The sequence below is a fragment of the Gopherus flavomarginatus genome, chromosome 1 (genome assembly GCF_025201925.1).
Source record: "Gopherus flavomarginatus isolate rGopFla2 chromosome 1, rGopFla2.mat.asm, whole genome shotgun sequence".
In the NCBI taxonomy this organism is placed as follows: domain Eukaryota; kingdom Metazoa; phylum Chordata; order Testudines; family Testudinidae; genus Gopherus; species Gopherus flavomarginatus.
The window spans coordinates 111230031-111245459 of NC_066617.1; the positions used below are offsets into that span (position 1 = coordinate 111230031).

At 45.8% G+C, this 15429-nt stretch overlaps 1 protein-coding gene across 2 annotated transcripts in view; it reads left to right on the forward strand.

Annotated features, from left to right (window-relative positions):
* Positions 1–15429, forward strand: part of DGKI (diacylglycerol kinase iota) — a 308370-nt gene that overhangs the window by 252902 nt on the left and 40039 nt on the right. For both annotated transcript variants that reach the window (XM_050918163.1, XM_050918170.1), the window contains 2 exons: positions 1034–1161; positions 1600–1725. In XM_050918163.1, the coding sequence (XP_050774120.1) occupies positions 1034–1161; positions 1600–1725 (254 nt within the window). The remainder of the gene's footprint in view (positions 1–1033; positions 1162–1599; positions 1726–15429) is intronic.

Genomic DNA, 15429 nt, shown 5'->3' on the forward strand with positions numbered 1-15429 from the left:
AGTTTGGAGAACCTGAAACTCACAAGCAGGGTGAAGTAAAATGTTGGCTTGGACCCAGGGGCGGCTCTAGGCATTTTGCCGCCCCAAGCACAGCAGGCAGGCTGCCTTCGACGGCTTGCCTGCGGAGGGTCTGCTGGTCCTGCAGCTTCAGCGGACCGAAGCTGCGGGACCAGCGGACCCTCCGCAGGCACGCCTGTGGGAGGTCCGCTGAAGCTGCGGGACCAGCGGACCCTCCGCAGGCAAGCCGCCGAGGGCAGACTGCCTGACGCCCTCGCGGTGCTGGCAGAGCGCCCTCCACGGCTTGCAGCACCAAGCACGCACTTAGCGTGCTGGGGCTTGGAGCCGCCCCTGCTTGGACCTCTAGGGATGTGATCCTACCGAGTTTTGCACAGCTTTTGTCATGATGTTATAGATGCCCTTGGGTTTACTCTCTCCCTCCTCCCCCAAGTCTCTTTGGGGTTGAAAGTGAGGATCCATGATGTTTCCACTGAGCACAGGATTGCAGATTTACTCTCCCTCAGACTTGCATTGAACTTCCCAGAACAGTAAAGGGGTGGGGATTTCTGAACCTTCTTTTATGTCTCTGAGGAATTGGAAGGAGAGGGACAAGTGATAATGGAGATGCAACCCCCCACAAACAAACAAGGAACAAAAAAAATAAATTGGCTTGGGAGAGTCCCACCAAGCTCTGAAATGTTTTTCTGTGCCAAGGTCAGTTCTGGCTTTCCGGGCAGCCTTCAAGCCTGAACAATGGCAGGAGTGTCTAGCCACAAATGTCAGTGTCAGCAGTCTCTGTGGATCTTTCAGTTGTCTATTGGGAGGTGTTGCTCAGTTGTTGGTGGAACGTAGAATAGAGACCAATGGAGAAAAGGTGGAACCAGCCTTGTAAGCATTGTTACGGAATGGATACTTGCTGCAGATGGAGGGGGAAATCCTGCAGGATGGGCCAATTTTCACCTAGCTTTCTGATAGCCAATTTGGCCTCCTGACAGATTGCTGGTGACTCATTATTGACTCTATTTCATTCTAAAAGGAACATTTGCACTTTGTGACGGAAATTTCTCAGGACGAGATTTTTATCCTGGACCCAGAGCTGGTGATATCACAGCAGGTGGGGACGCCGCCAGGAATGCCTGATCTGGTAGTGGAGCAGGCCTCTGGGTAAGCACTTCCTTTCCCAGGCTGGGCTCTGGCCTTTGCAGCTTTTCCAGGAGTGGGCACTTCCCTTCCTGAAGTCCAACAGCAGGAAGAGGAAAAGGCAGATATTAAAGTAAGGAGTTGGGTAAACAGATCCATTGATCAAATTACAAACTCTTTCTCTATGGGGCTTAGGTTCAGATACTGGTACATGGGGTCTTAAATTGATCTGTGAACCTGGGAGTTACACTGAAATGTCTCCATTTCCCCTTGTCCTGTTGATGGTTCAATATATGCTCACACTGAAATAAACCCCACACTCACTTCTCCCAATGAGCTATGTAGGGTTAATGCAGGGCTAGAAAAGTACTGCAGATGAATGAGTATAAGGGAGCTTCAAACTGGAGAGTGAAAAGCAGTCTCTGAGGAATTCATCTCTTTCTTTCTTCCTTGTGTTTTTAGAATATCAGATCGGTGGAACCCTGCAGTCCGAAAGCGGATGCTGAGTGACAGTGGCCTTGGCAAGATTTCCCCGCACTACGAGGTACCCGACAAACAAAAGGACGCCAGCCAGACACACATGCTGCAGTAAGAGCCCTCTGCATTTCTCTGCTTGATGCTGCACCGTCACCATCACGGCTGACAACTTTTAGTTGGTCTTTTAAAATGTAGTGGGTTACAGTGACAGGATGAAATGGAATCTTTCTTTTCTTTTTTTTCCCCCCCACTTCTGCCTTCTGCTTCATCCTCTTTCTCTGTCTGTTGCTTTTCCTTTCCTTTCCTTTCTTTCTCCAGCTTTCAGTCTCCCATAGTCTTAAAAACATTGGTCCAGATTTCCAAAAGTGACTAGTGATTTTGGATGTGTCAAAATTTGGCTGCAAAACTGGAGGCACCTTAAAGGGTCCTGGTTTTCAGAACAAGCTGAATGCTCAACCTCTGAAAAAAGCCCCCTTTAAGGTGTGTCAGGTTGATCACCCCAAAATGGAGGCACACCAAATCACTAATCATTTTGAAAATATAGGCCACAGTTTCCAAGGGATCAGAGCCAAGGTTAGCATTTTGGGGCAGGCCTGTTAGACAACTTTTTGCTGTCCCACTTCCACAATGTAACAGCTTCCTATCCATCATGATCATACCACGACATTCAGGGCCAGCTTAAGGATTTGAGGAGGGTCAGTGAGATGATTCTTTAGACTACACGCCAGACTTAACTGACTCTCATTACATAAAAGGTATGTATTTGCATGTGCATGTATCTTTCGTTTTCCCCACCCACTCCACTTTTTTCAGAAGTGGAGCCCAGCTGCTTGTTCCTGTTGGTTGAGATTTTTTCAAACACTAATGAAGGGATTTAGACACACAACTCCCATTGAATCTTAAATGGGAGGAGGCTAGCTGAATTCCTTTGTTAGTTCTGAAATTCTCATCTTTTTACTATAGCAACTGATTTAGATTGATTTACATCAATTCTACTTTACATTTCACGTTACCCCCAATCGGGGGGGGGGGGGGAGGGGAGGAGAGGGGGAGAAAAGCCAGGTCTGCCTGAGGAAAGAGCAATTATATATACAGATCACTCAGACCTTGTTATAGCCTGACTTTTAGTTAATTCCTGTCCCTTAGATCAACTATATGTGTACATGTGAAAAGGGACTGCCACAGTGTCTGTTGGTTAGTACTCTGCCCTGTCATGGGGAACGTTTTGGTTCAGTTGTTGGCCTTGATCTTGTGCTCCCCAGAATGATAGGGACTGTGAATATTGCAGAGGGAAACCTAAACAGCTTGGGAGAGTCTGCAGCTTTCCCCAGGCCAGAATGTAGGGTCTTAAACTTGGGGCACATGAAGCAGAAAGAAATTAGAATGATGTAATGTAATTCCTGGCCAAGCGGAATAAAGGTAATTAGGTGTGAAAAATGTTCTGACTGCTGTGAGGACAGATTTTGTTTAAAGTGATGTGTAAAGAAACATTTGCATAGATACAACAATGGTGTTTATCACAGAGATTCATTTATTGCAGGTAGAACTGGTTGTGCTGCCTATTATTAAGATTACCCGATACTTCCAATTATAGAACCCTGTGTTCAGTGGCTTAGAACTTCGTTTACCTGTTCAGGCTGGAATTTTCCATAACAGGAGTCTGCCTCAGATTAATGTTTTTTGAAAATTTCAACTAAAACAGTTCAGCTTTTTCTGAGACTGGGGATGATTAGGGGAAAGTACTTCGTTTTGCCTGTTTTTACCAAAAAAATCATACAACTGTTTCATTGAGATGCTCTAGCTTTGGATCAGGGACTTGAAGTTTAGTCAGCCTGGTTCCAGAGATGTGCCTTTTGCCATTTCCATGAGAATTCACTCAAATATGGCCACCTTATAAACCTCTGGAAAATTTTCATACATGCTCAGTAGAGACTTGTTAGAGTCTGGCAGCTACATTATCTGAAGATTCTGGCCATACTGAGCATGCTTCAATGCAGGATGCAGAGCAGGACTTTTCCTGTGATTGCTACTTCTGGTGGGAGTAGGAGCACTGCAGTACCAGGCATAAAGAACTTAGAGCTGGGAGACTGTCCTGTGCTCTGAATGCTTCTGCTGCTTACATCCAGGCAGTGAGGAGGAGAAGGAAACATCCACACTAGAATGCAGATGAATGAGAAATGGTGGAAGCAGGAGGATCACGTTTCAGGAACTGGAAGGGGGTGGAGCAGAGGAGTCAGGGGTTAGGAGCTTATAGTGGGTGGGAGAGTATATTGGCACAGAGAGGGAGGGAGCAGGAACAAAAGGATGGAGATGATGGATAGGAGCAGAATGGGTCGGGAAGGAGCCAGTGTGTGGGGCTAGATAGGAACAGAAGGGGAGAGGAAGAAGGAGCCTGGGTGGGTGGATAGGAACAGAGTGGGACAGAGATAGGGTAGGGTTACAGCGTCAGAAGGTTCCGTAACCACTAGAGAACCCTCTCTCTAGAACCTCTCACTGTGGTCTGTGTAGTATGTAGATAGCAGTGGATTTTTTACCTTTAGTCCATTTGGTATGATGTCCATCCGTTTGCATTTGGAAAGGAAGATGATATCCGTCTGTATTTGTACAAGTTTCTTCATGAGGTTGATGGATTTCCACTCCATACGGCTAAATGCAGTGCCTTGCATGGTGTCAAGTATCAGAGGGATAGCGGTGTTAGTCTGGATCTGTAAAAGCAGCAGAGTCCTATGGCACCTTATAGATTAACAGATGTGACATTGCATGGTCACATACAAATGTCCCCTGCTTTATTCAGTGTACAGGATGGAGCTGTCATAGCGAGAAATCAGGATTGTGTAGTGAAGGGCGACTGTTATCTGCCGGACCCCCAAATTAGTGGGCACTTTTGACAATTTTGGTCTTAAACTCTCTGGCCCTGTGTTCACCAGCTGTAAAATGAGCCTGACTCCCCTCCCGGTTACTGTGCTAAGGTTTTAGTGATCAGTCCTTTCTAATCCTAAGCACTGGCTACAGACAGCTCTTCCATATCAAGGGGCAGGGAGAAAGGGAGCAGGGGAAAAACTTGAAATATCATTAATCAGATGCCATCTGAAAATAAACTCATGTGAAGCTCACTTAATGAAAAACAAAAGGGTAATTAATTTTCTCTAACAAAGACCCCTGCCTGGGAACCATTAAAATCAAATCTCTTTCCCTCCAAGGGCTTAAGAGTAGGATCAGTGCCAAGCACGGTAATTATTTTCAGATTCTCTCTCTGTAGATCTCTTCATTCAGATTGGAGAGACTTAAGGCATCAATTTGTTTACATATCTTGACTTTTCAACTGCCCCTGCATTTTCAAAAAGGCTGACAGCATTTTAAAGGGTGGTATATGGACACTCCAAACAGCCGTCAGCCATACTCCTTCTGGCTGTGATCTGCTCTCATGATCTAAGACAAGTCTACCCAGGTCAATGCTTGAAAAAGAGACCTCCAAGGAGACCCAGAGCACTGCAGAAAATGGCACTGGTGAATCAGCTGAAGGCACTCTTTCCTCCTCCAGAGCGAGTGCTGGACCAATGCCCTAGTATGGTGCTAAGGGATATTGTGCTGTGTAGCTGGAGGTGTTGTACGGTATTGCTGATGAGATGTGAAACATGGCTTCTGATCACTCATAGCTATTAAAAGATCGGCTGGAACTTGATGCAAGACACGAGGTATCCCCTGTATTCTGTAAATTTTCCTCTTTGGGTAGTTGTGTTCTGGCTTGCTAAAATTCTTCCTGAAGTTACATTTAAAAAAGGGTTTTCTGAATGAATAAACTATATGTTCTATTGAGAGAGTTGGGCTGGAGAAATGCTCTGCCTATGGGGTGGAGGGAGAGGGGGCGAGCTTGATCCTGCAATGTGTTAAACACTGGCCTCAGTCTGACAAAGCACATAATTAGGTATTTAACTTTAAGCACATAAGCTGTCTCATTGAAGTAATTGCTTTTCATCTGATCAAATGCTTCTTAGCACTCCTTGGCTGGACATATGATAGAATGTGGGAGGCTATGCACCAAACAAGGGATGTCACATCATCCCCACCTCCTAACTCCAAAACCACCTCTGAACTGCCAGTTGTCATTAGTAAGAGCTGGATTTAGGCATGCTCTTCTGAAACCTGTGTCTCCGTGAGTCCATGAAGACCATCTGTGGAATGCAGAGGTGATGTGCTTGTTCTCTGGCAGCAGAGCAATGTGAGGAATTCAAAGTATTTACTGCATCATTAGAGCATTGACTGTTGGTCTGTCATCAGGGAACATTCATGGGTATTCGTTCAAACCGTCAGGCCACAGGATGGTTATCCTATTCCAGGGGTGGCCAAACCCACTGACTCTCCGAGTCGCATACAGTAATTTCCAGAATTTCTAGAGCCGAGTGCACCTGGCAGGGCTCGGAGCTTCTGCCTCACTCCTGCTGAAGCCCCAAGACCCAGCAGGCGCCTCTTACGGGGCTGAAGCTCTGAGACATCCCCTCCCCACTGCAGGGCAGAAGCCCTGAGCTCCCCATGCCCCTCCTCCGTGTCTGGTAGGTGGAGAATGGGGGATGGGTGTAGGGGGCTCCACGAGCTGCACTTTAACTGTAAAAGAGCCAAGCATAGTTTGGCCACCCCTGCCATATTAGCTGCTGCAGGTGAGAAAAAAAAGACAGTGTTGAAAAGGGAAGATGTGAACTGTAACTAGTACTTGATGGAGGTTGGCAGTACGCTGAATGAAAGAACCTGTAAACCAAACTCTTTCATCTTCAGTCACCTGGAAAGAGTAATAGCAACTTGTCTAACATCTACCCAGCTGTAATGGCATTGTGTGTCCAGAGCTGTTAGATGTGTTATCTGAGTAAAGTGCATGGCTCGTGAAGGGTGGGAGAAGGTTGGCCAGCACACCATCTGGTTAAGTTGTACAGAAGAAGAAAAATGCCTACAGGGGCTTGAAGATGGCAGCAACACTTCACAATAAGTGGACATTAATTAGCCAGTAATATCACGCAGCCATTGCTTTATGAGGCAATAATGATCGAGTTCCCGAGCAGGGAGAAAAAGGAGGCTGGAGGTCAAGTGCTTTGTCACAGCCAAAGGAACTGGATCATTGTTGAGGAAATCAGAGTGGCAGTACAGATGTTACAAAGGTTTCTTAAAGGAAAACTGTGTGTAGCATAAGGTGAGAGAAGCATCAGGGAAGTGAGTGTGGATGTGAAAAGGGAGAGAAATGTTCATGCAATGACAGGATTATGAAAATGTAAAGAGGGCATGTGCAGTTTGAAAATGTGTGGTGCAAGCAGCTAGTGATAAGTGCACCTGAGAAGGTCCAGAGGTTTGCTTTGAATAAGCATTTAAAATTTCAGATGCTTCACTATGCTTTTGGAAAAATGAGCATGAAACGCCATAAAACTTGTTCCCAAATACCTCCAAATAGTCTGTCTGGTAGTATTTCAGCATCACACACTAAAAGGTTTGTTTGGTTCAGATTCTGTTTAAGCTCTGGGTGCAAATTTGAGGATTGAGTGGGATGTTCTTATTTTATCCAAGCAGTTTACTCACTCCTAGAAACCAATTTTCCAGGGCTGTTTAAGATCATAGATGTATTTGTGAGTGTAGTCACGGCTTTCAACCCAATCACGTTTGGAGGATGACACACACAAATTCAACCTGTCACCCACTCACCCACATATACTTTCTCTTGTAAAATGTAATTTAAGAGCAACAAAATGATGAATTGAAATTTCTCCCTCCCTCCCTCCCTCCCCCCCTCTCTCTGCTTCTCCCTTCTACTTCATCCTCTTTTTCCATCTGTTGGTCTTCTCTTTCTTTCTCTTGCATTGCCCTCCACTCTTAACAAGATAGCTTGTAAGGGACCATTCTCATTACCGTAATGTGGCATATTAAGAAGGCTTACATTTTAGCATCTTTCCCAAGATGACCAAGGAGGAGAAAGGAGAGAGATTAAAAGGTGTATTGGTGTATTTTTCACTGCATTCAAACAGTTAGTTTTCTTGGGTCTCCATTCTGAAGGTAGTTCTACTCGGAAGCAGGAATTCTGCCTGGTCTTATTTTTCTTGCATAGTTTTATGTACCATGAAACAATGGAAATCAAAGACAGTCCCAGCACTGCATGAACGGAATTTCAGAAGTTTCACTGTATGCCTTCAAAGAAGGCTTATAGACTGAGAAATAATAGCAAGGCTTTACAAGAATTGTTGAATATTTGGCTAAATACAATGGTATAAAATAATCTGTTCTTCCATTGTGATCGTTATGTTTGCAAAATCAAAGCTTTGGTAGAAGTTGCCAGAATCAATCTGATGTTTTCTTGTGTACTCATTTCAGGAAAGTTTTTTCCCCCTGTACAGTCAACTATGTATAAGAACAATCCTCATACTGCAGGTGGTTGTCTCTGGATAAAAGGGACCACTCCTCAGGGAAACTCGGTCTCTTTGCACTTTGACTGCACAAAGTAGTATGGTTTCTGGACTCCCTTTCAGCTTGTTGTGCTGCTTTTCAGGAGGCTGCAGCCCATAGGATTTCAGGAGTTTCTTAATGGCAGCTGCTGCAGCTATCTGTGTCTGCTACTCTGGGATGCTGATTTCTGTGTCCAATTTGTCTTCTAAAAATTTCCTGGAAAAATGCCTGTTGCTTCTGCTACTATTTACAAAGCTTACCCCAATGTCAGTGGGGTAAGGCACGTGATAAATGTGTTGATCCAAAATTCTACCTCAAAAGAGGCATGATAACAAATGTGTCTGGACTGCTTTGGTCACTTACTTGCAGGCCAGTTTTGAACCAGTCCTCTCCAGCTGTGGCATTTCTGCATACCTAGTCCCTCTTCAGCTTCTCCAAAGTGGTGTCTCTATTTTGGCTTATTCTTGTGTCCCTCAGAGCCACACCAAATTCCTTCACACCATATGATGCAACATCTCCTTTAATCACCACCATGGTGTATAAAAGGCATTCCAGGGCATGGCTGAGAACTAAAGGCACCTCATGTGGACAACTGAGCAGAAAAAGGAACACCATTTTGAAGGGAAAAGCTGCACAGATTGGGAATCAAGTGGGAAGGAAGGGCACCAAACCACATCTTTGCCTAGGACTGGCTCTGACCATACCTCTTTTATTTTAAAATTGTTTTTGATTTTCATGAAATCAGTTCAGATCTCAAACTTGGTAATTTGGCTCTGTCAGCAAGGAAACCCCCCACTAGCACCAACTGGAAACAAACAAATCTTTGGCTGTTTGGGCATCCGAGAGCTGTAATTCCTGGTCTGTTCCCATTCAGGCCCCATTTCTGGGAGGAAGACATGACAGAAATAACCAGTCAGAAGCTCAGCCATCCTCCTGCTGTCTTGTAGTGAGCACTGGATGCATGAAGATCACGGTGTTGCCTTCTGGCAACGTAGAACTGAGAAAATAGAAAATGCCACAGCACAAATTCATTCTCGCAACACAGACTGTGGCAACAACCACCAGTGATGTACATCATGGTATACTTTATTGGATACAAGAGCGCTCTTCCCAGCAGGGGTTCTGAGACAGCAGCCAGGATAAACTTTTAGAGCTTTTACTGGCCCTTTGTCCCTAGTGAGTGACTGAGTCTGTGAAATGAGCAGAAAGATATCACAGATGCTGCAGAAAACACTCAAGTTAATAACTTGTTCCCTAGAAATGGGTGAGTCTTTGGCACCACCTGTCAGTACAGTGCTAGGGTCTTGACTTATCTAATCAGGACTGGCATTCAGAGAAATAATTTTTTGACTTAACAGAGTAAAATTTCCATGAAAGTAATTGAGACTCAGTATATATGGAGCCCCGGATCATCATTTTGACAGTCCTTTTCCAGCAATAACTGAACTTTAAATCAGTCTTGTGCCACCTCTTCTGCTGTTAATAAATGTGGTTAAAAAGGAAATTAAAGTGTCTTTTTCATTTTCATAGACCCAAACCTATTTGCATAAAAGATTGCTAGACAAATTATGTTTGTTTTTTTTCCTCTAGAATTAGGTCTTCTGCCTCCTGCTGTTTAGGCACTGAGGTGCTAAGGGGTTGTAATGAAAGCTGCTGGATCTGACAAGACTATCTGTGTTTCTGGCCTTTCAGTATATGATGGAAATACAGTGTTTTCTGTATACTGTGAAATATGATATTTCCCACCATCCCTGTTTCTAAGCAGAGATTAAAGTAATATTACATTCTTACCGGTACGGGACCGACTCCAGCCCCCAGAAGGGGCAGGGCCTTGGGCGGAAGGGGCAGGGCTGGGGGTCAGCCTCCCCCCAGCCAGCCCATTTGCACTGCCTGGTCCCTGCCGCCCAGGGCTTCAGCAGCGATTTGAAAGGGCTCCGGGCTCCGGTGGCTGCCGTGGTAGCAGTGGCAGCAGCCGGAAGCCGTGGGCCCTTTTAAATCGCTGTCCTTGTGACAGCTGCCCCTTTTCCCCCGTTCCATTGGCAACCCATACCGGCCCACTTTCACCCCTCTTCTAAGTGAATACTTTAGACGGAGTGGATCCTCAGAACAGATTTGGCATGGATTTTAGTTTCCCCTTCTCCCTCTTCTTGATCCTGGAAATGAAGGCTCTTAATGATTTTGTAAAATCTCAGCACCTGATGTGCAGTTGAGGAAACTTGCCCTGCTAGCAAATTGTTTTGGCAGATAGTGAAACACAAAGCACACCCACACATCATGAGACTACAAATTGACTTATTTAGAGAGATCTCATGGCTGACTAGCCTCTTGCTCTCTGAAAGGGAAATGCAAACAACCCAGCTTCCAACCTCTTCCTGGAGCTGATTTCCAAGGAACAGAACAAATGCATGATTGGCTAAGGACTCCATGGTCCTGGTGCAGAGACAGCTTGTTGCAATTTGGTTTTAAAATCCCCTCCAAATATTGTCAGCAGATAAGGGAGAGAAAATGAGTTTTCTGAGTGGAATGTAAGTTTTTGTTGGAATGAGTTTAAAAGATGAAATCTGTGTTTGACAGAGATGAGATAGCAGGGTGCATCTGTTTTCTCCACATGGCTTGCCAGAGCAGCCACAAATCTTCCTCCCTATCTCTGGCTAATTGTCCAGGCCAGAGTAGAATAGATGACTTACCTTGCACGCTCTCTCTCTCTCTCTCTCTCTCTCTCCTCATCCTTTTTTCCTTTCAATCTCTTTCCTGTGGAGTGAAGGAGATGCGTCTGTGACAGAGAATAATATAACTCTATAGCAAGGAAGGCAGGGGAACAAATGGGAATATCAGCTTTAGTGCAGCATCTTTCTATTTGGTTGGCTAAGAGAAAATGACCTTTTGGAATTTGACCTTAAGGGATTACTGCTGCCCTAAGGCAAGTGGTAAACTGCATTGTTAAGGGAAAGAGAGGGGAGGCCATGATGATGGTAACATTACTACTGCTTGAATATCCCTTTCTCCTAATGCTGGGTGCTCTGGGGAGTGGAAGTAGCATCCTTAGCCCTCCAGAGGATACTGGCAGCCAGCAAAAGGGAAATCTAGCTGGGTTTAACAAGGTGGGCTAGAATTATGTGATGAAAAGAAATCCATTGTTCACCTACATCTATGTATACAGTTAGTTCTCTTTCCTTCAAGCTTCATTAGAAAGACAGAGTGAAGGAAATTCTTACCCTTTGATGCCCAAGGTTTCCACTCCACTTGAACAGAACAGTGCACTTCTTTCAAAGCTGCACAGGAAATGAACCTTGCCATCCTATCTTAAAAAGAAGAAGTAAAAAAGACTTAAGCCAAGATGGAAAAGATCTGATGTCCTAGTTTACCCAGCAATACACAGGCAAGCCTGCTCATGGTCCTCTGTCCATGCACTGTGTCCTTGCCATGAGGACCCACCAGCTGCTGGGAGATGAGACCACTTCCTAATCTGCTTTCATTCAGTACCAAGCGGGCTGTAAAGTTTCAGCGTGTGCTCACACGTGTACACGGCGACATACATACACAAACTGTTGTGCGTGCACACACTCACATTGAACACTCAGGCATGTACCATCATGTGCCCACAGATTCTATTTTATGATAGCTAGTTAATGTTTTCACCTAGTGGCTGTTTTGACTGATATCATGCTTGAAAGGGGTAAACAAAGCTAGGCAGTGTCATTGCTATCTCACTGTAGAGGCTGGGAGAACCGATAACTGCTGGGAACCACCTCGCAAATGCCGGGTAAAGGGGCTGTAAAAGCAAAGTCTTTGGCTCAGGAAATGAGGATGACAGCCGTAGGACCCCTTCATAAACTCTGGCATTGGGGGTAGGGGGAAAGGGCTGTTGAGGGTATGACTGTGCTGGGCATGTCAGGGTGGAGTGGGCAGAAGCATATGGCATTGCTCAGATTCTGGGTGGGCTTGTTGCCTATAGGCAAGTGGGGATAGATTGGGTCAAAATTATGCCGGGAGCTGCTTCAACTCCTGGAGCAGCCCAGAATTGGGAGGGTGAGAAGGTGGTTTAAACAGAGGTGCTAACTTTCTAATTTCCCTGGAGGTGCTCTACTTCCATTCCACCCCATGCCCTGCCCCCACCCACCCCTTCCCCCAAGGCCCCACCTGCCTCTCCTCTTCCCACCTCCACCCTGCCCCATCACACCTCTTCCTCCCCCACCCACTCCCGCCCTGCCTCTTCCCACCCTGTTCCATCTCCTCCCCCGAGCACACTCCACCCTCACTCTGCCTCATCCTGCCCCCTGCTCTTCCTCACCCAGAGTCTCCTGCATGCTGCTGAACAGCTGATCACTGGTGGGAGGGATGTGATGGGGGAGGCAAAGGAGAAGCTGATTGGTGGGGCTGCCAGTGGGTGCCAAGCACCTACTATTTTTTCCTGTGGATGCTGAAGTACCCACTGAGTCAGCACCTATAGGTTGAAAGCCTTCTTAACCCCAGACTCCTGGACTCTGAATTCTATGCTGTGCCCCTTAAAAAATTAATGGAGATATCCTATCTCCTAGAATTGGAAGGGACCTTGAAAGGTCATTGAGTCCAGCCCCCTGCCTTCACTAGCAGGACCAAGTACTGGTTTTGCCCCAGATCCCTAAGTGTTCCCCTTAAGGATTGAACTCACAACTCTGGGTTTAGCAAGCTAATGCTCAAACCACTGAGCTATCCCTCCTCCCCAAGCCTCTAAACATTGTGTGGTTCATTCTCCATTAGTTAGTCCATAGCAGTATTGTGCAAAATTCAGCAGTTTTACTTTGCTTTGGGTTTAGATGACCCTTCATTTCTTTTTCAATGTGGATGTGACATGTGCCGTGGCCAACAATTATTAAAAAGTGTGCCTAAAGCTATTTGGGGGTCCCTGGGTCTAACAACTTATTTAGATACCAAAATGTGGATTTAAGACCCCAATGTTAGGCACCTGTTTTTGAAACTCTTGGACTGGTAGGAGTAATTTGTTTTTATCTAAGTTTGCAGCACATTAGCCCATTGATCTGTTCCAAAGCAGCATTCTGACCTTCTTGATGTCTTTGCAGTTACCAAACAATTATTTTCTGGGCCAGATCAAAAGCTTACGGTGATGACAGAAGGTTACCTGGGCAGACGCAGTGCTAGCCCATTGGGGGTCCAAAGCAGGACTATCCCCCCCCAACACATACTAATAATTAATAGGAGGCCCCTTTTTGCTGCTCAGGGCCCTAAGCAATTGCTTAGTCTGCTTATGCCTAGCGCTGGCTCTGGGAGAGGTCATTCACATAACACCCTTAGTCATGCAAGAGAATCCAATGAATTTATCACCAGATTGATCGCTGCCTTTTCTCAGCTTCCCAGAGCAAGCTGAGTAACCTATATACCCTTCAGCTCTTCCTGGCCCCCTCCTCATGGTTTTGAATGGGTAGCAGAACTCTTCAGCCTTATATTCTCACTAGTGCAGGGATCAGTAACCTCTGGCGTGCAGCTCGCTAGGGTGAGCACCCTGGCAGGGCTGGCCAGTTTGTTTACCTGCCACGTCAGCAGGTTTGGCTGATCGTGGCTCCCGCTGGCTGCAGTTTGTCATCCCAGCCTATGGGGGTGGCAGGAAGCTGCGGCCAGCACATCCCTTGCCTGCGCCGCTTCCCACAGCCCCCACTGGCCTGGGACAGTGAACCGCAGCCAGTGGGAGCTGCGATCGGCCAAACCTGCCGATGTGGCAGGTAAACAAACTGGCCCGGCCCACCAGGGTGCTTACCCTGGTGAGCCGTGTGCCAGAGGTTGCCGACCCCTGTGCTAGTGTGTCATTCTGCCTGCATATAGGACTGAACCATATTCTCCCACTAGATTTACCTCCCCATCAGCAGCCTCTTTTCTCCCTGCCCCTTGTCTCCTACCACTGTCGATGACTTATCGGTCAGATCAGTGAGAATTTTAACACCCATTAAAGTCAGTGGGTATCTTTCCACTGCTTTCAATGGGGTTTTGGATCAGGCCCAGACTGAACAGATGTTTCATCTTCTCTCTTTTAGAACACGTCTTGATTAGGACTGGAGCAGCAGGGTGAATAGTGTGAAAGGAAGAACCTCACATAGCTCTGTATTGATCTTGCTAGTCATTTGGGTAGATCCTTCTTTTCAAAAGGAGCTGCATCAGGGTCTTCCTCAGCTGACTGCATAAAACTGAAGGAAGTGTAGGTGTATAGGGTAGTCAGAGGAATCTTTCCCCTCTTGACCTCAGGGGAAAATATCTGCTTTGGATAGTATTCCCTTCTTTTTCAGAGGGTAGCTTATGAAGCTGTTTTAGCCTGTTTCTTTTAAAACAAAGTTAAGTGTTGCTTTCTATCCTTGCATCTTTCTCCTGGCCTTTCCCTGTTTGATTACTATTGAATGGAAATGCCCCTACTCCCCTAGGTGGCAGTAAAACTTCAAGTATAGCCAGTTCGTTCCGCACCCTTCCCTCCATCCTGTTCAGCTTGCAAAATCATTATAGTAGGGAGAGAAGTAAAAAAATTGCAAGAGTTTAAAAAGTGAGATAGCAGTGGAAAAAAAATGAAACAATATGAAGGGCACAAATGCTTGGACAGAGAGAAATACTCTGGACCTGAACTTATTTTCATGAGACATTTCCACTAAGCAGCACTGGGCTGGTTTCTTGCATGTTACGTTGCCTGCAAACAGTTCAATTCAATATCTGGATGTGCAGATGGAGGCAGAAGTGAAAGGAGGGAAGGGAAATGCCGCCCCAAATTAGATCACTACATTTAATAAGAAATATTGAACTATCTGTATTGTTTGTCCAGACGATCTGGAAATCCCTGAATGAATGTCTGCAAATTGGCAAACAATTGTACCATTCTTTATTTGAATGGGATTTTGTTTGATGCATGGAGCTTTGTTGATCAGGAGTTTTCTTTATTTGCTGCTTTAATCATATTGCCATTATCTTAGAGAAATAGATTAAAGGAAGGAAAGACAGATAGACAGAAGGACTGATTGGCTTCTGAGAAAGTGCAGTGGAAGTGCTCCAGCAGATTCCTAGCTTCTCACAGCAGAAGGCACCATAGAGAGTAGATGTAGGTAAAAAGTGCTGCATGTGGGGAAACTCACAATTACTCTGGTTCCACTATTTTCCACCAGTTGCCATTACAGGAATAATTTTGGTGACAGTCTGACCAATACCTCTAGTTCAGTTTCACCTTTCCCAGTAGGAGGTGCTACATGGAATGGAAGATTGTGCAGTTTCTCCAGCCTGACTGTCTCCCACCAGGAGGTGCGGTATAGCACGCTGGAAGTGCTGGCTGTGGGAGCTCACTGCTACTCCAGTCCCAGACCGTATCAGTGACAGGTGCAGGTGCCAGGGTGTGGGGGAGCTCGCACATTGAATAATGTTTAATATATTAAA